Source organism: Triturus cristatus, chromosome 7, assembly GCF_964204655.1.
Source record: "Triturus cristatus chromosome 7, aTriCri1.1, whole genome shotgun sequence".
Lineage (NCBI taxonomy): Eukaryota > Metazoa > Chordata > Amphibia > Caudata > Salamandridae > Triturus > Triturus cristatus.
In genome coordinates, this window is record NC_140590.1 from 1412213723 (window position 1) to 1412233635 (window position 19913).

The 19913-nt window shown below is 49.4% G+C and overlaps 1 protein-coding gene across 1 annotated transcript in view; it reads left to right on the forward strand.

Moving 5' to 3' along the window:
• Positions 1-19913, forward strand: part of ATP9A (ATPase phospholipid transporting 9A) — a 555816-nt gene that overhangs the window by 123863 nt on the left and 412040 nt on the right. Inside the window, exons 5-6 of the mRNA XM_085619138.1 lie at positions 6906-6964; positions 10141-10192. Of these exons, the coding sequence (XP_085475264.1) occupies positions 6906-6964; positions 10141-10192 (111 nt within the window). The remainder of the gene's footprint in view (positions 1-6905; positions 6965-10140; positions 10193-19913) is intronic.

A 19913-nucleotide genomic window follows, 5' to 3' on the forward strand; every position in this document is an offset into this window, starting at 1 on the left:
TCAGCACTATGCAAGTGTGGGCGTCGCGGCTCCAAGAGAGGCAGGAATTAGCCGGGGTATGTCAGCACGGCAGGGGGGCATCCCCCGATCCACCCCCACCTGCGTCAGCGCCGTCGGCCGCCCCCCGCAGCCCCGCATCGCCCTCCGCACCCAGGTGGCGGAGCTTCCCCAGCAGCTGCCTCCAGTGGTCCGCCATGGGTTCCCTCCGCAGGCCCAATGTTTCCTCCCTCTGGATGGCGGTCCCCTCAGCCCCGGCCCATGCCTGAAACGAGGCGATCCAAGCCTGCACGCGCGGCGGGTCCTGCGCTTTCCATCGTTTCGTGATGAGTCGTGCCGCTACCACCAGCCCTAGGTCAATGAACCGCGACGTCACCTTATCCTTGCGCGGTCGTTTAAAGTGGTGCAATATGTGTTCGGGCCAGTCGAACGGGATGCTGCGACCCACACTCTCTAGTAGCAGCCCACTGACCGATCGCCAGTAAACACCTAACCGTGGGCAGCTCCACAGCATGTGCAGGAAACCCGCCCCCGGCTCACCACACCTAGGGCACACTGCGTCTGTGCGGTGAAAGTACCGATTGATTAACTCCGGCGTGAGGTAAGCTCTGTGCACAATAAATACCTGGATTTGGCGGAATCGCAGGTTTCGGGGTATGCGCACCGGGCCTTTGAGTATCCTTTCCCACTCCTTGTCCTCTAGCGGTCTACCCAGATCTAGATCCCACTTAGCGCGGAGGCGGTCCAGGCTGACGGACGACAGCTCCCTCAGTGAGGCTGCGAACCAGCGTATCAAGTGCCCTCCTCTCCCCATGACATGCAAGTATTGCATGGTCAGATGTAGGGCGGGTTCCGAGGTCATATCTCCCCACTGGGCAGTCATGCTCGCCATCAGTGAGCGGTGTGTCAGAAACCCCCCGGGCGGGAGCCCGTCCTCCGATACCAGGGTCTCGTACGGTACGAGTTCACCCTCCCGATAGAGGTCTCCCAATGTGCGCACATCGGCCCCCCACCAGCCTGCCAGCATGTGGGCCGTGAGTACCCCTCCCCCACTAGGGGAGCCCTCAAGCGGTATCGCCGGCGCGTACGGTATAACAGCACGCGTGAGGAACAAGGCCCTCCGGAAACACCTGTGTGCCACTTCCAGTAGGAGTGGCAGCGGGCGCGCGACCCTGTGGAGAGGATGGAAGAACCTGGTTAATTGTTCCAGTGTGTGGGGTGCCAGCTCCGAGGCCGTGTCATCCCTGCCCCTGTCGGCGAGCCAACGGGCCACCCATTGCAGTTGAGCAGCCAGGTAGTAGTGCTCAAAGCAAGGGGCGGCCAAACCACCTCGGTCTGTTGGTAAATACAACTTCGCGAGCGCCAGCCTGTGCCAGGCACTACCCCAGACAAAGTCCCGCAGCAGCTGGCTAAGCTTGCCAAAAAATGCGGGGGAAATGTACATCGGGAGATTGGCAAAGTAATACAGGAGGCGGGGGAGCATGACCATTTTGGCCAGCGCCACTCTGCCCGTGATCGTCAGTGGGAGTGCGCTCCAGAAGCGTATCTGCGACCTGAGCGCCGTGACCGCCCTCCCCAGGTTCCCATCGAAGAGGTCGGCCGGGCAGCAATAGATTTGGATCCCCAGGTAGCGGAAGGTGTCCGCCTTCCATTGTACCAGCGTGCCATCCAGGCAGTATCGCGGGTCTTCAATACCGGCGCTAAAGGCATACAGGCATGATTTGGCTGCGTTCACACGTAGCCCCGAGATGGCGGCGAACGTCCTTAGCAGCCGCGGTAGCTCCTCCGGGACACGCCCCACATCTTGTACATAGACCAGCAGGTCGTCGGCATAGAGCGACACGTGGTGGACTGCGTCCCCCAACTGTAAGCCATCTCCCAGTGTCGCCCGCAGAGCCACAGCTAGGGGCTCAATCGCCAGGGCGAACAGGAGCGGGGAGAGCGGGCACCCCTGTCGTGTGCCCCGGCCCACCGGTATCGCCTCCGAGACGTGAGGGCCCAGACGGACGCGGACCGTGGGCCGCCTGTATAACAGGTCGACCATCTGCAGGAATTCCCGGTCCAGCCCATATCGCAGCAGCACCTCGGCTAAATAACCCCACTCTAGGCTGTCAAACGCCTTCTCTAAGTCCAAGATAAGGCACCCCGCCCTGGGCCAACTGTGCACTGCCTCAGTTGCTACCCTGAAATATCGCCGGATGTTCAGGGACGTTGACCGTGCCGGGACAAAGCCATTTTGGTCAGTGTGCACCAGGTGGGGGACCACCGGCGCCAGCCGCTCCGCCAGCACTTTGGCAAGGATTTTGTAATCCACATTCAGCATCGCTAAGGGTCGGTAGGAGCCTAGCTCCGTGTGGTCCCTGTCGGGCTTGGGTAGAGAGACCAGGAACGCCTCCCGCATAGAAGGAGGGAGCGACCCAATCTCCAGTGCTGTGTTATAGAGCTCTCTCAGCAGCGGCGCCAGGGACTCGCGGTACGCTTTGTAATATTCCGCGGGCAGGCCGTCCGGCCCCGGCGTCTTCCCAGATGCCATCGATTGGATCGCCTCCCCTATTTCCTCCAGAGAGAGAGGTCCGGCGAGGTCCCCATTTTGCGCCGCCGTGACCTCAGGGAGCTGGATAGAGGCCAGAAAGTCCCCAAGAAGCTGCGGGGGACCAGTTCCCTTCGCTGTGTACAGCTGCCTGTAGTGGGCGGTGAAGGCCTGGTGTATTTCATGCTGTGTGTGGACTAGCGTGCCATCCGCTCTGCGGATCGAACCGATAGGGGCACGCCGGTCCTCCTGACGTATGAGCCAGGCCAGGAGGCGGCCCGCCCTATCCGCCCCAGCATGCGTCCTGGCCGTGTGCGCGGCATAGTTGTGGCACCGGAGTCGCTCCAGGAGGTCCGCGTGCCGTTCCCGAAGGTCTGCCAGGGTGTGTGAGTGCCGACCCCCTCCCTCTCCCTCCCTCTCATGCCGCAGGAGGTCATTCTCCAGGCGCGTCAGAGAGTCCGAGAGGCCCCTACGTATGTTCCAGGTAGCCCCCAGACAGTGGCCGCGGATGGTCGCCTTATGGGCTTCCCACTCCACCAGTGTATCGCTCGCAGTCCCTTCATTCGCTTCGAAATATGCCAGAATGGCCGTGCCAAGGGAAGACCTAAATTCCGGATCCTCGAGCGCGCTCGGCTGGAGTCGCCAGGTGGGCACCGGCTGCCGCCCCACCGCCCAGCTAAGCTGGAGCCACAAGGGGTTATGGTCGGAGTGCGTTCGGCCCAGGTATTCGGAGCGGACTATGAGTGGAAGTAGCGACTGCGAGCCCACCAACCTGTCCAGCCGGACGTGGAGATCGTGCACCGCCGAATAGTAAGAGTATATCTTGTCTCTCGGGTGGAGGGTGCGCCATAGGTCCTGTAGCGCCCAATGCGCAAGCCAGTCCCCCAGCGCCCTAGCGTTAGACTCCACCACCGCAGCACGCAGCGGGGGGAAGGATCTGTCCAGTTGGACATCTAGCACCATGTTGAAGTCCCCTCCCAGTAGCCAGGGGAGCCCCGTATAAGGGTGCAGGACTTGTGTCAGGCGTTCCAGGAAAGACGACTGATCCACATTGGGCGCGTATATCGACCCCAGCAATATCTCATGCCCATTCAATTTTCCCCGCACCAGCGTGTACCTGCCCTCGCCGTCCACCACCGTCTCCTCGCATCGGAAGGGGACCCCTGCTCGCACCCAAATCAGTGTGCCGCGCGCGTGCGCCGAATAGATGGTACCAAATGTGTGCCCCCTCCACCGCCTGGAAAGCCTGTCCAGTTCTAGCCGGGACATATGCGTCTCCTGCAGGAGAGCGATCCCGACAGAGTGGCGTTGTAAGTAGGAGAAGATGGAGTAGCGCTTGGACGGTGTGTGCATCCCCCGTATGTTCCAGGTCACCACGTTAGTGTGCGCCATCGTGAAGGTGGGAAAACCAGCCGGGCCGGAGGCAGAGCGTCTGTACCCGGGGAGGGGGAGGACGAGGGGCCAGCCACCCAACCCAGGGGAGTATATAACTGCGCTGCCATGTGAACAGTGTATCTGCCGTGAACAATAGAACAAAGAGGGGCGTATTCCCAACGGGGCATCCGTCCAAACATCTAGGAAACTAATTAACTATGCAATGCGTCAGTACAGTGTCTGATGGGGTACGCGCGAGAGTGTCAACTAGCTGGCGCAATGTCCCCCCACCCCAATCGTCTCTAAGGGAAGGGAAAAGCAGCAGCATATCTTAGCATGAAACTGTCGCGCTGCCCGGGCTCTAGTACGCGGTAATAGGACCCCCCACTAGACCATTCAGTGGCGCGCACCACGGGTGGGCCCTCCTGTGCTACCAGACGCCCCTCACGCTAAGCCTGCGCCCCCCACGGGAGGACTCCCCCACCCTCAAGTCCCCGTCTCTCCTCCAGTCACCCAGTTGCAGGCCAATCGCACGGGCTTACCCACCCCGCAAGGCCCCCACCTCAGTGCGGCGTAGCAGTGTCCCATCACGCAATCAAATCAGCAGTCTGTGGGGTCACCACCGGTAGAGCCAGGTCCTCCGATATCGCCGTGGACGGGGACGAGGCACCACTGGTCCCCGGGGCATCATGTTTTTAATCTTTGTATGTTATTTGGCATATGGATGATACATTGTATTGTATATTTTTATATAAATAAATAGGAATGCATTTTTCATAACCACGTGAGAGTCCAACAGCTTTTAAAATGTGTTACTCACTGTATTTTAATTGTTATTGCATTATCTTCATGGTTCCCTTCTCTTGAGTGAATACCTCTCTTCAGGAGGAACTCTAGACTTGTATAACCAAGCTGTAAAGACCCTTTCCGGCATTGGGAGAACTCACACTTTGTACATTTAGATTTTCATTCAGTTTTCACACCATTCCACAAAGAACCATGTTGATCTTCTTCCATTGCATGTTGATCCATTTGAAGTTTTTTCCTAAGGTCTTGTAACAGTACTTGAGAATCCTTCACTATCACCACATTTTTTTATTTGGTGGTTATCTTACTCTCATGGTATAGGAGTTGCTGAATACATGATGCTCGTGTCTGACTTAATAGGAAACTAACTATACTATAGCCTTATAGCCCACCGTAGCGGGCTATACCGGCTGTTAAAAGCCCGCTGCAGCGTTAAAGGCCCGAGCCGAAGGCAAGAGACTTTAACAAAGCAGCAGGACTTTAAAAGCCAGTGTAGCCCTGCTACGAAGGGCTATAAGGCTATTAGAACATTCTGCCACTGTATGGGAATTGCCCCAAACCTTTAGGGCTTACCTGTTTCATTTGTAAAGACCGCTCCTCCACAGAAATTGAAATCTTTCAACCCTGTTGAAGTCTTCTTCCATGGGAGTGGGCTAGGTCACTGTGGTGGCATTTCTGTCAAGTCTCATTCACTGATGCCTTTGGTAGTGCGGTTCAGCATGGTACCCAGAGTGGTACAAGAACTCTACAGAGGCGCATATCTCCAGCAATGGCCACTGAATTTGGAAGGCCTCTAGAGCCATGCTGCTTAATTCAACAAACTTCATCTATTACTTGAGGATCAACTTTAAAGTTGAATGTGTGGGATTGTGTGGACTCCAAATTTACTATCCCAGTAGGGCACTAAAACCCATCACAGCTCGGGCAAACATTACTCGTTGAATGACGGACATTCAAATGACTCTGGCAAGTTCACTTTTAGTGCTTTCTCGGCCAACAGGGTGACAGCCAAGCAACTTACTATGAATGAGTAGGTGATGGAGAAGATTACACCCATGCTACCATTTCTGTGCTGCTGCCTTCTCTTCTTTCAAATTCTTTTGTTTTATGTGAAACTATTCAAGAGAAGTAAATAAAGGTTTGTGTGGGCGAGTGTGCCCATAAAACTCCTGCAGAATGTATGGCATTATCAGTTTAGTAACCTCAGCGATGGCGCTGGTGGTGTGTGTCGCCGCAGCAGCGGGCTGCCAGATATCTCGAATGGGTTCCATTGTTCATCGGAACCACTTTCAAGCTTCTCATAGCTTCCGACCTCCCTTTCCTGATCTGCTCTGTGATCAGTTACCAAGTGTGGTGAAAGCTACAGTAGATGTTTTGTCTTTACCAGGGTATTCCCTGTTGGAACCCTCACAACCGTCCTGAAAAAACACAGAATGGACTAAAAGGGCTTTTTGGGATGTGGCAGATTTCTATAAAGCGAAGTTCAGACTGTGCGTCAATAAAAAAAAAAAACTGGTTTCTTTAAAGGAAATTTAGTTTCAAGGTTATGGTATTACTACGGCAGTCTGGTCAGGTCAATCAATCTTTTTTTCGGAGTGAGCAATAAAAGCAGTTTAAAGAAACATTTCTGTATACAACAAAGTTAGAGAGAATTAACATATAAAATTATGATAGCCAAAATAAAGATTAAATAACATTCTAGTAAAAAATCTTCAACTTCCTAGTAAATGAAGCAGTACACAATTTTGGGTCACCTTTCGCTCATATTTATCAAATAAATAATTCATACAATGTGCTTGTAATGGAGTTGCATAGTGGTAGGCAGTTATTTTGTTTTAAATCCTGTTTTGGTTTTATGTATTATGGTGTCTTTTGTTTTGTAGAATGGTGTTTTGTATGGTTAGTTGCTTCAAAGGAAATGATGTGTGAAATAAACATAATTATGGTATTCACATCGTCCCAACCTTATTGCCTCTGATTATTGCATTCCACTTTGACTATTGGATAGTACATAGTTTTGATCAGGAGAACATGCTCTCTGTGGCTGTCAGCCAATATTTTCACAACAAGGCTCAGCCTGTTCTCAATGCTCAGTACCATATCTACATTAATATATTTTTTCAAAAGTGTTAATTTATTGTTCTTGTGTTTGCTATTAATGCCTGTGAAGTAATTTAGAACTCTTTTGCTTTTGCAGGCACCGCCAAGGTGAAGAGCTGTAACATTCAAGTGGGCGACCTTATTCTTATTGAAAAAGTTAGTTAAAAATCGCTTTAATTTATTTGTGCTTTCTTAACCCAAGTAACCTTGTTGTATGTTTTTTGAAATTATATCATTCAACTAGGTTTTTTGGTGATTGCTTATATATGGTTAGCAGACTGTTAAATGTTTAGTGGAGGTTTAGATGAAAGTAAAATGAGTTTGATCTAGGAAGAATAGTAGTGTCATAAATGTATTATTGGATGTGCAGAGTAATTTTCCTTTTTTAGGTCTCGCCTGACCCAGCGCATGCGCTGGTCTGGCGAGACTTATTGAGAGGGCTCCAAAAAGTGCTACCAGGCCAGCCTAAAGCTACAGTGCATGTCGCGGGTGCGCGTGCCGCGCTTTACCGCGATTACTTTCACTTTCGCAGCCGCACGGCCGCTTTGCTGTTTGATTGTGATCGCGATCACTTTCGCGGCCGCAGGGCCACTTTTCATAGCCAATAGGTCTCGCTTTTGGGACCTTATAAGTATTTAGTTATGCAACTGTTGCATGGCTAAACACTTATAAGGTCCCAAAGGCGAGACCTATTGGCTATGCCGATGCTTGTTTACTCTTGCTTTGGGTGGGCAGTTTTCCATTGCTTGGCCAATGCAGAGTGATTTCTAGACAGTCATCACAGTCCAGGTGGTTAGCTACAATGTGTGTCCAACCAGGGGTTACTCGAGTGTGGACATGAAGGTATGGTTGTGTTGTTTTGGGGTTTGGCATTTAAATAGCATTTCCTTACCTCTTAATGGAGCCTCCAATCATTTTCTGTGTGGTCAGGTAAGCAGCTCCTCAGCTTGATGTGCATGGTTGGTAGAGTGTCTGTTTCATTTTATTGTCTACATGGGATATACTTTGGTGACTCATTTGTGTGAGGGTTGGAGGTTTGCTCTTAACGTTTCGCAGCAACTTGTGGCTTCATTTAAAAATATTGGGTAGGAGAAAGCTGTGGGAGAGATAGAATTGTATTTGCATGTACTTGCCATCATACATTTGTTTGTTGACATTGCTGGAAGCGATTCTTGTGGCTGTGCTTAGTGAGAAAGGAGGAATCGCAACCTGCTCAAAGACGCGTGACCCAGGAATTCAAGACATTACTGTGTGCAAAGATCTATGGTTTCCATCCAAGAGCAGATATTCTTTGACCCAGAAAGTCAAAGGACGATTTTCTTACATGTGTCTGTTCGTTCACGATGGACCAGAGAATGCTATGGAAATTTGCATATGGGTCCATGGGATCTGGGCAGGATAAGAGATGCTGTGACCCACTAAGGGCAGAGAACACCATTACTACACTCAAGAAATTATGTCAGAAAGTTGAGCGACAACAGAGTGTTAAAAAAAATTTAATAGATAATGGGTGAACAAGAAATCTCCTCTTGTCATGAGCTCACTGAAGTTTTACCTCTGATAAACTGTAATTTAACTAACAGAAATCGGAATCTGAAAGGGAAGGGTTTCGAAGTATGATTTCTGCCTTATTCACCGATAAACCTAAAGGCAACCAGAGATGCAGACCTGCCCTTTTGCCCCCTACTCTCAGCAATCCTATATTTTGTGCATCAGTGGGCCATCCGCCCCTGTGCTGTTTGAGGGAGTGGTAGTGGAGCAGGTGGTTCTTGGGGGAGCTAGACCTATACGTTTGTAGTTATGAGGTGCTATTTACTGAAATTGAAGCAGTAGGTTATTTTGCCTCTTATTTGTCTACGGATTACGTAAAGGGTGGCATATTAATAAAGAGTTTCTAATTAAATGTTTCTGCTGGTATGTGTGGTCTGTCAGTAAACTGGAATAATTGAGGTTTCTGTGATTTCTGCTGCCCTCGGGCTATGGCCCCAGTGTTTTTTTATGGACAGAGGCATTGCAGACTCCCACGCTGTCTGTGGCACCAGAGATGCCCTGATGTGGGTGTACTTTTGGGGCATTTAATTTGGTGACAATCAGTTGGCATCTTCTTCATGAGGAGCGAGCTTGTGCTCACTCCTATACCACGTACAGCACCAGTGCCGGACTGGCCGTAGCGGGCACTGGGCAATCCCCCGGTGCGTCGCACGGGTGAGGGGCCGGTTTTGGGCCCTTGGGGGCCGTTTTTGTTACAGGGCCGTTTAGGCCCTGTAACAAAATCGGCCGAAAACCGGCCCTGGCAAAGGCCTCGGTGGCACCCCCAAGCCCCGGGAGGGCACCGGCCGAGCACTTTGCCAGGGCCTGTTTTGGTTCCCAGTCCGACCCTGTACAGCACTAGTCCTATTAAGAGAAAACATGGAAGAAACTGGCCGCCCTGCCATTTTACGGGGCAGCATTAAGAACAATTGTGCCTTGTTTACACCAGTCTTAAGTGAAGTTATTTTTCCCTGTACCATTTAGTGAAGAATAAACCAACCATTGGAAGCACAAAATTGACGTATTTTTCCAACTTTGGATATAAAATGTACTCTAGTGACACTCTAGTGACAGTCCATCACATGGTGGCGCTCTCTGTCTAATTTTGAGATGAGCACAACAACAGTGTTTAATAAGTCAATATACATTGAAAAAATAACAATACCTGCCACTCATGCCATTATTGTAGCTTCGGCTGGCCTAAAATAGTCTGAATTGTCGCACTTGTAGGAGAGCGCTGGTTAGTAGTTGAGCAGATACTGTCGCTGGCAAATGGTGGTGCAGGCTGCAGTGGACTGCCAACAAGGTCCCTGGCACTCACTTTTTCACAAATGAAGCAATGGGTAAAGCTGTTACTTATCCCAAGTGATACCTGGTAAGACACTGGCAGACCCGATTGGGGCTCCAACGACCTGACTCAAAACATGAGAATAAATAGATTTGAGGGGGGGTCACCAAAGCCCACATGAAGCTACACCCCTGATCAAAAGCTCACTCTATGCATATATTAACGAATTTATAATAGGAGGTTTGTTGGCATCTGCGTTGTCAAGCTAGAAACAAAAACCGTGCAGATTAGAAAGTTGGGGTACATTGTACATTCTAGAGGTTCTTAACTGCTTGCCCAGATTGGCTGTGTTTTATCGATATGAAGTGTGGCAGTTTTACAGGCTTAAAAAAGCCACTGTATCGCACATGAGTATCTGTAAAGCAAACACAGAGCCACCCACTGTGCAGCATTGCTCAGTGGGAGGTGATAAATGTTGTCATTTTCAATAACAGACTTTTTTTTCATACCACAGAATCAACGGGTTCCCGCAGACATGATCTTCCTGAGAACGTCGGAAAAAAACGGTAAACATCTGGGAAACATATTTTAAGTACCATTAAACTTCCTGTGGTCATTAAGAGCAAAATATTCATTGGGAAAAAAAAAATCTGCCCTGCGGTAGAATTTTTTAGGCTTGTGAAATAAAATTTAAAATGTAAACTGCACCTTTCTAGGCGTGCGATATTTTTTTTTCTAATGACTTTCAGTCACTCATTTAAAGGGGGATAGTTGAACCCAGATGGGGCTCCCAGCTGGTAAAAACACACAGTGGCTTGTGTTACACGGCACGTTATACAAACAGAGCATGTTATGATATTAACACTCTTCAGCTTGGCTTTGCTCAACTCTCCGACCTTTGGAAAAATCAAACACCCTCTTGCACTGACGCTGTAAAAGCAATGACGACAAACTGGCCATTGTATAGACTTAGAGAAATTCTCAACAATATACTTAAACCTACCACTGCATCAAACCCACCATTTCAGCTTACTTTCAACAACTAGTTTGCTAAGTCTTAAGTGTGCTATAGTTATATGATCATATTTGTCATTGGAGGCATGTTCATATTATTTCAATTTTTTTTCATAATTGTATTATTTTATCATTTTTTCAATAGAAAGATATAGAACACATACATTTCCAGTTTTTCTTGATCTAGCTCTTATTGTTTTGATTTTCTACTACTTTCGTCAGGTGAGGAAACAGAGGTTCATAGCAACGGTTATTGGTTCATTATCTTGCCATTTGGAGAAGAAGGATGACCGCATACTGATCTTTTTGTTACAGAGCCTCCACTATTTCAGCTAGCATGTAAACCGGTCCACACACTTTCACTGTTTTTGATTTGTTGTGAAAGCTGAAGGTGCAAGTTGAAAACGAGATCCAATAGCTTATGTATATAGTCCAGCGTTTACCAAAGTGTGGGTCGGGACCCACTGTTGTGTAGTAAAACAATTTTTGGTGAAAGTCCTATTATATATGTAAGAAGTATTAAACATGTTTAGCCCTGTTTGTTCACCAGTGCTAAAGTGCTGAAGAATGTCCATATGTCCAGTTTTAAAATAAACCCTTGCAATTATTCCCTAGCAAGGCTCCAGGTGAGCCTTCTAGTATTTGTTAAATTAAGATGGCCGCCGAGTAGGAACCTTCCGAAGAGCTCCCGGTTTAGGGATTACCAACTTGGTAGTTATCCCTGTAAAAACTGCATCATCGGCCCTCCGCCCTCCTGCCCTTGGACCCGACTGCCAGCCCCTTCAGAAGCATACTTCGGAAGCAGATTTTGACATTCAACTTATCTGCCGGATTGACCGCCGCTACTGCCCAGACCTGTACCCTCGCTTTTCCGGAGTCCAACACGGCTTGGCTGGTCTCTTGCTCCAGGGCCAATCTGCTGGAGGAAGGTGGGCATCCACTGCAACGTGCCCTTGGTGCTGTCGCCCGCTGTTGGCCCTCTGATCCCGTGCCTGCCGCTTCCAGAGGATCGAGGTCTCCAGATACCATCGGGACCCTGGATGCCGACGACTTTCTTTACGGTGGTGTCTCCCGCTTGCCAGACTGGTTGGCGACGAGCCCAAGCCTGCTGCCGACGAACGCGTATCCAAGGACCTGTTGGAGTCCGGAGGCCAGCATTCGGTAGGAGAATTCCATCCCCTCTGCCCCTGGAGGATCGACATCTCGCCTGGGGCCAACAGGGTGGGCGCTGCCTATCGGCGCCATCTGGATTTCCGGCGCTATTTTGCAGTCCTCTGCACTGCAGCGCCTTGGATCTGCCTGGACTCTGCCTACCCGCTGCAGGCTCGTCTGACCCGGGGCCTGCCTGCCGTGAGAGGATCGAGGATAGAGGCCCCTGGCTGCCATTGGAGAACCCTGGACGCCGACGCTTCATGCAGCGACTCCCTTGGTGTCCTGCGTCATTGGCAACCAGCCCTGGTGAGTCCAAGCACACTGCCCGGCCAGATACCTGGGTGTCTGGTGGTTGGGCTGCCTTCGGCGGGGTCCTCTGGAGTGACTGCTAGGTCCAGGGAGCGTGGCCTCACCACTCCCATCGGGGCTGGTGCGCGCCTGATTCCCGCTGGGTCCCTGCTTGCTTGTTTTGGCACAACTCTGGGCCTGAGGCATGCCCTGGCGGCCTGACTTGGCCCGACCCGCTGCAGCCTTGCCCCCGTGGATGACCACTGGACTTGGCCCGCTGCACCTTCACACCTGCGGCCTCTGGCACTTAGCGCCGAGGGGTGGCCCAAAGACCAGGGGGGGGTCACTTTCAATACTCGGCTTGCTCCTACCTCACCCCGTGGCCTCCTGCCTCCCTTTTCTAGCCTGGGCTCCTACATCTGAGGCTAATACCAGTACTAACACAGATCCACTCAGAATCCTCAGATTACTTCAGGGCCAGACGAAGAGTCTCCTTTGAAAGTCGGCAGCCTCTCAGCAATGCGTTTTCTGGCGTATATTCACATATATTCACAGCTCTCAAACCAGCTCCATCTGGTAAAGGAGAGTGGTGAGCATCAACTCCTAGACACCATGAACAGAGACCTCCCTAAGGGTTTCACCCTTGTTGATCTGGTGGTGGCGGTGGTGTGCACTTGTGATCTCAGGGAGGAGTTTTCCTAGGGTGTAAAGGGTAATTATGGCTTTTCCATGAAACTACTAAGGTAGAAACCTCACTTTAAAATCACTCTGTACCCCCTCTTTATTATGCTTGTGCTCTGCTCACATCTGGCTAACGAAGATTGAATTTATTCCACGCGTGGCAGACAAACCTTATAAGCAACCATGGCCTCAAAATCTACTTAGGCGCACTAAAGCAGTACAAAATGTTATACAATTGCAGCCAGACCTGTCGAGGGCTTTGATTACACCTAAACCCAAATCATGTTTTAGTCGTCAGCTCACGCTCGTGTCTAAAAAACACTTATACCTGCACCCTGTACTTTGACACCCTGCTACTCTGCGGATGTTTGTGCTAGGCCGGAGCAGTCTACCTCACTGCCAGAGCCCTGCACCACTTCACGGCACTCTGGAGGAGTGACCCACACTACTGGAACCTCACCTGCAACCCCCCCCCCAGCCTCTCTTGAACCTAAAATTTCCCCACCCTCACCAGCATAGTAGGGCCCTGCCAGACCGCTATGGGGGACAACTTCTACACCCTTGTCTATCCTATTAACCTCTCCAAAACTGCTGCGAAAACCTTCAAACACTTCATCATGAAAAGACTCCCAGAGACCCTGATCTCTGACCTTCGATTTAGCGCAGACAAGGGCACAGTCATCAATGACTTCATCTTCTACTCCAGAAAAAGGTCCCTATGGTGCAAAACCATCTTGAACCTCCTTAACGTGCACGAAACCAGGAACATCCCGTACGGCACCAAGCTCACGATCGCGCCCTCATCAATCTTGCGAACTGACCTCACCATCACTCTATACAAAAACGGCATCGTCCTAATCCAAGCTACACCCAAAAACCTTAACAAATTCGCAGACCTTTTCACCCTCCTGAAAAAACATGTGCACGACCCGCATCCTGCCTTGCTCCCTCAACACCAACTGTCGCCACCTGACACCTCGCCCCGTGCAATGTAGCACCATGGGTATAGTCAATAGCCCCCGTTTAGTCATACCAGAGACCCAACAGCTTCCACTCGCCCCCCACCCCCTCAAAGGGCGTGGATCAGACCAACCAAACCCTGGCCGCTCCCCACCCTAAACGGCTCTCGAGATTGTCTCCCATAATTCTTCCGAGATGCTTCTCCCACCCCTACACTTCCTCCGCCATCCCTTAAGGAGATCTGGCCGCCTCAACCCCCCTCCATTCAGTGCTCATCCCCCACCTACATAGTGAATCATTTGCTTGACACCTGCAGGGTAGCAAATACCCGCTCCAATGATCCCTCAACCAATCCGCCAAGCGCGCCTAGTCAGTCACAAACCAATCCTCTCGGGGTGCTCGACTCAGGTCAACCTAGCCCCACTACCATACTACCAGCGCTTGCCAACAAATTAGTTCCCAAAACATGGACCTCCTGCCCGCTAGCTCCTTTCTTCCACTTGGATACTGAAACTCATCCAAGGGCCAATGACACAGGCCGACCTAGCCCCACTGCCATATTACTAGCGTATGACAACAGAATCGCTCCCGAACCATTGTCCTCTGGCCTGCAAGCTCTTCCCTCTTACACAGATATTGAAACTCTGCACCACAGAGCAGCTAAACTAACTCAGAGCATCCATAACTCCATTCTGGAACTAAAGAACCTCCTTCACCTCACCGAACTCTCCTTCTCGAATTTCAAGCCCCCGCTGAACTCTATTCCCCCCGTCACCGAACACCCCCATCACCCGTTACCGCTATCCTTGAGACACCTTTGCCCTCGCATGCAGCAATGCCACCTATCGGAAGAGGAAATTCTAGCCCTCCTCCTTACTTACAAATGTACCGCTATAACCCCAAGCCCACTAGACCTCACAGAAGAGGATATTCTAGCCATCCTCCTTACTTATAACTCTGCCCCGGTAACCCCAAGTCTACCAGATGTGAGTGACGAACATACTATCAGCATGGTTGCAATCAACCCCATTAGATCAGCTACCCTCCGCAACAGAGGAGTGGTTGATGGCAACCTAGCGCCAGTAAGCTTGTCCACCCCAACTCACGACACTCTCTCCGACCCCCCCCCCTCTATGCAGCCTCCTAATTAACTGCTGCTCAGCAGCTAAGCATACCACGGATGTCGCCAATCTCATCCTGAGCCAAAAACTCGACCTAGCAATCCTGACCGAATCATGGCTCAGTGAATCTTCATCTCCCTGCCTAGACCTCTTAGTCCCTCCCAACTATAACATTGCAAGACTAGACAGGCAATCTAACAAAAAAGGGGGAGGCATTGCCTGTATCTACCGCTCTAACCTTCTCGTCACTGAACTTCTGGCAAATTCCACAGACTCCTGCGAATACCTTGTACTTTCCATATGCAGCAAGCGCCACCCAACTTTGTAAACGGCACATCTTTTACCACCCTCCAGGCATAAACGACACCTTCACCGACCACCTCATGGAAATTATCACAGCCAAGGTTTCCCCCAATTCTAAAGACATTTCCTTGGTGATTTCAATCTGCACTGGAACGACCTCAAGGACCCTCAGGTCAACGCCATCAAAGACCTCCTGGCCGACCATGCCCTTACCCAAGCCTGATCACTCCCAAAACACTCGAAAGGTGCCACTCTAGACTGGATCATCGCTAAGGAGTCAATGGTCAAGCTTATCTCTATAGACCCATGCGATTGGTCTGACCACCACGCTATAATTTTCCTACTACCAAGCACCCAAAAGACATTGGCACCGCAACCTGTGATTCCGAAACGTTGGGTCAGAGACACCAAGAACCTTTATCATGGGGAACTGGCTGCTCGCTGCAAGTCTGACCTCCCCCCTCATATCACAATGGTCAATGACCTCAATGAACATTACTCCACGACTATATCTAACATTCTTGATCTTGCTCCGCTAAAACTAAAAAGAACCCAAATCAAAGACAGAAACCCCTGGTTCAACGGATCCCTCAACAATGAGAGGAGATCCCTCCGGCAGGCAGCACCCCTCAGCCGCACATTTAAAACTTCTCCGCCAGTCCAGAAACGCCATAACAGGAACATCCTCAACTCAAACAAAGAATTATAAAGATCCGAACTGGGGAACGCCAAGAACAGACCTCGCAAGCTTTTCGAAATGGTCAAACACCAATCCAACAAACTGGCTAAAACTTCTAAAGAAACCCCTAAATCCCTAATATCATGCGAGGAATCCTCCTCCTTTTTCTCCGACAAAATCACTGCCCTAGGAAACTAACTTAGATCCTCCACCGGCTCCAACCCCTCCTGGATCTGCCTCCGCTCTTCACACTGCCCCCCAAGGCTTCACCTAAAAACCAAGTGCACTGGACCAATTTCAAAGTTTATGACGAACATTCCGTCTCGAAAATTCTTTCCTCCCTATACCCACTCCCCTCTAACTGCTTAGCCGCCCCCTCTCAATCTGTCATTCCTAGTTGGACTGCAATAATCAACGCCTCCCTTCTACAGGGGTCAATACCTGACTCTCTGAAAGCCGGCCAAGTCCTCCCCATCTTAAAAAAACCTACACTGGATCCCGCCTACCCTGAAAACTTTAGACCTATATCTAATATCCCACTCCTAGCTAAAGTTCTAGAGAAATGTGTGCAACAGCAGTTGAGCCAAGACATCACCAACTTCCACCTACTAGGCGACTTCCAATCCGGAATCAGGCCTGGACATAGCACTGAAACCACCATTCTCCACATTGTGGATGATGCCCTCCAAGCCCTTGATCAAGGCAAAACCTGTCTCCTAATCCTTTTGGATGTATATTCAGCTTTCGATACGGTCAACCATGAAAAACCCCTTGAACGCCTCAAACTCATGATGGGTCTGGATGGCCCTGTCCTGGAATGGTAAGGTTCTTCCTCCAGAACCGCTCACAGAGATTCCTAATCAACGGTAACCTGTCCGCTCCCTCTCTGATCTCGGTTGGAGTCCCCCAAGGATCAACCTTGTCCCCTACCCTCTTCAATCTTTACCTTGAACCGCTAGCCGAAGTACTACCCAATGCAAATATCTCCTACCACATGTATGCCGACGACACCCAGATCTACATCAAAATCTCTTCTCCTGAGGAGATTCTTTCCCTGAATGAGGCCTTGAAGTTGACTGTCCAATGGCTCACCGCTAACCAGCTCAAACTCAATGCAAAAAAACTGAATTTCTTCTAATCTCCCCACCCAAAACCAACCCTGACATTCAGGAATGGATTAAGACGATCACAGCTTTGAAATACCCACCGACCATAGTGAACTCCGCCAAATCCCTTGGAATAACCCTAGACTGCAGCTTGAACATGCATGACCACATCAACTCAATGGACAAATCAGCCATATTTCACCTGAGCTACCTGAGAAAAATGAAACCCTTCCTTGACACTCCGGACCTCAAAATGGTAGTCCAGGCACTAGTCATCTCTAGACTGGAATATGGTTGCTCTACCCTCTCGGATTTACCCAAGATTTCCCTGGCCCCATTAAAAGCCTGCCTCAACGCGGCCGCCAGACTACAACAGGTTCAAGGAAATTCATCCACATCTCACCACACCTGAAAGGTCTGAACTGGCTTCCTTTTGAGGCCAGAATCTAACTTAAACTGGCTTGTATCACTCACAAGGCTCTATACTCAAATTCCCCTGCATTTCTTGCCCAGAAACACGTGGTATCCGGAGGAACCAGAAACTCCCGGTCCACCAGAGACCTCTTGCTCCAACCAGCATGCTTGCGGAAAAAAAAAACCGTACAATCGGGCAGCACCAAGAATATGGAACTCACTCCCGCCGGCCATTAGAAGAATTCCATCTCTGGCACGCTTTAAAAAGAAGGCCAAAACCTTCCTAATGGGCAAATTCCTCTCCTAATCTCCTGCGGCTTCTTCCGTTTACTGCCACACCTTGGGCTATCCAGATGCTATCCACCCGGCACCTCCGGGCATCCCACCCAAGGAACTGGGACCCCTATTTTCTCGTAAAATGTTTTTACATGTTTGTATCCCATATGTTTTCCACCCCCCCTTCTAAGTCTCTTGTATATAACCTGTTAATCCTGTAAAGCGCTCTGATACCCTGACGGGTCAAATTCGCGCTCTATAAAACACAAATAAATAAATAAATACATTTGTTGCTGCTGTTTTATTTCACAAAGCCATTTCAACAGAGAATGATCTCACTATACACAATCATACACAACCTTACCTCCTATGTATGACTTCCCCACATAGAGAAATATGGATGCAGTCTAATGGCCAGACTAGCCGACTTTGGATCTGGGGAACCAGGTTGAAGTACCAGCATTGGCTCAACATCCTTTGATTGTGGTGATATGTCTTCCTCTCTCATGCTTATACTAAAATGAATCTGACCTTGTGGAATGCAATATGGTGCTAATATTAAGTGCACTAATGTCGTTGCAACATTTTCATGCTTTATAAAACAGCAATATATAAGGAGGGAGTCAAAAATGCACCACTAGGCTTCATTTTAACTCAAAAATGGATTTGAAGCCTTATCCTATACTTTCCTGCAAAAGTTTTTTTTCTCAAATCTGCTAAAATCTCTTGTTTCAACATCAAGATTTTCCAGAAGCCTTGTGAATTTAGTAAACGGATGACACAGGCCAGCATCCTACTTTGAAAAGTTTTACAGCTCCACACTCCAGTGCAGTTCACCATCTGCCACTGTTATGGGCAAATCAAAATCTTGGCTACAGTTCGACATAGAAGGGCGTAGTCAATGTCTTGAGGTTTGCAAGCAATTGCTGTTATCAGATTAAAAAATCACATCCACCTCATGTCCGTTAAAGGCAGATGGGTTGCAAAAGTTTGTCGTTTTAAAAATTGGTTGTGGTTCTAAAACGTTTGGGAACCACTGCTCTATTCAAGGTACAGTTCTGTTTGCTATGAAAAATTTTGCAATTTGTGTAACTTATCAACCTGTTACTGAGGTTTATGCAAAAAGATACATAATTCCAAAATGTCATGAAGGCCCTCCTGGAACTACATTGTTTGTAATGGATACTAATTCCCTCAGATTCCTCACTTTAAAGCTATCCTCCAGGCACCAGACTGCATCCAGGAAACGTTTTCCCTAACAGTTACTCTTCTGGTGGCAATAATTGACTCCAAGACCAGATCTTGCCATGCCTGTTGTGATTTCATCAGGCTTTATATTTATTGGAACTGTATGGCACACTGGCATCTGTTTCTGTTTTTCCATGCAGTTAACAATTCTGGTCTGTAACTCTTTCCCTGTCTAAATTCCTCTGTACGCAACAGCATCTAGGTAAAATGTAAACTTCTGAGGTCTCGGAGTTTAAACCTTGCCAATGTTATTGGAAGATGAGATCTTTCTCACATTCACACAACATTTGCTTGTAGTGCCTACCCTGATCTCAACTCCTTGGCATGCAGTTTCTGTTTGTCCATACACCGGAATGCTATCACAGAGTGGGAGGGCAACTTATTTTTGGCAAGGGTCCTCAAGGATACTCCAAAGTGGTCCATTTATCCTCCTTGAGGTAATTGTCCTGACATGGAGCGATCACCCTCTGGCTCATCAAGCAGGAAGTATACAAATCACCACAAGAGGAAGCAACCATCCTCCTCGAAGAAACAATGCTTCTCCCAGGAACAATCACACACATGGCATCACCATTCCCCAATGCCAGTCTGTTTTTCTCCTTCAAATCCAATTATTAGTTTTTAGAAAGTTTAAAATTGAGTTTCCAGCTTCATTCACCGATCCATCCTAGGTCAAACCCTTATAACAGATCATGCTATATATTTTCATGTTAGGCCTTTTCCCTTCTGGTCACTCCTCACGAGTAGCCACGATCCTGAGGGATTGCAACTCTTGCATCTCTTACCACAATGTCTCCTGACCTTGCACCTGCACAGGCGTTGGCCTTAATGCTACTTCAGAGGAAACTCTTGCTCACCAAGGTGATGCCCCCTTAGCCTTCGATGCTGCTGGCAAAGCTGCTTTTCCTGCTGCATCGGCTCTTAAAGTCAACAGTTAGTGTTAATGTAAGTAAAGAGAAGGTCAAAGCCTCCTTCAAGGGCTTTCCTCTGCCAGAACCTCTCCCTAGGGACACAGTCGCTCAAATGGAGGAAATCTTCAACTCTG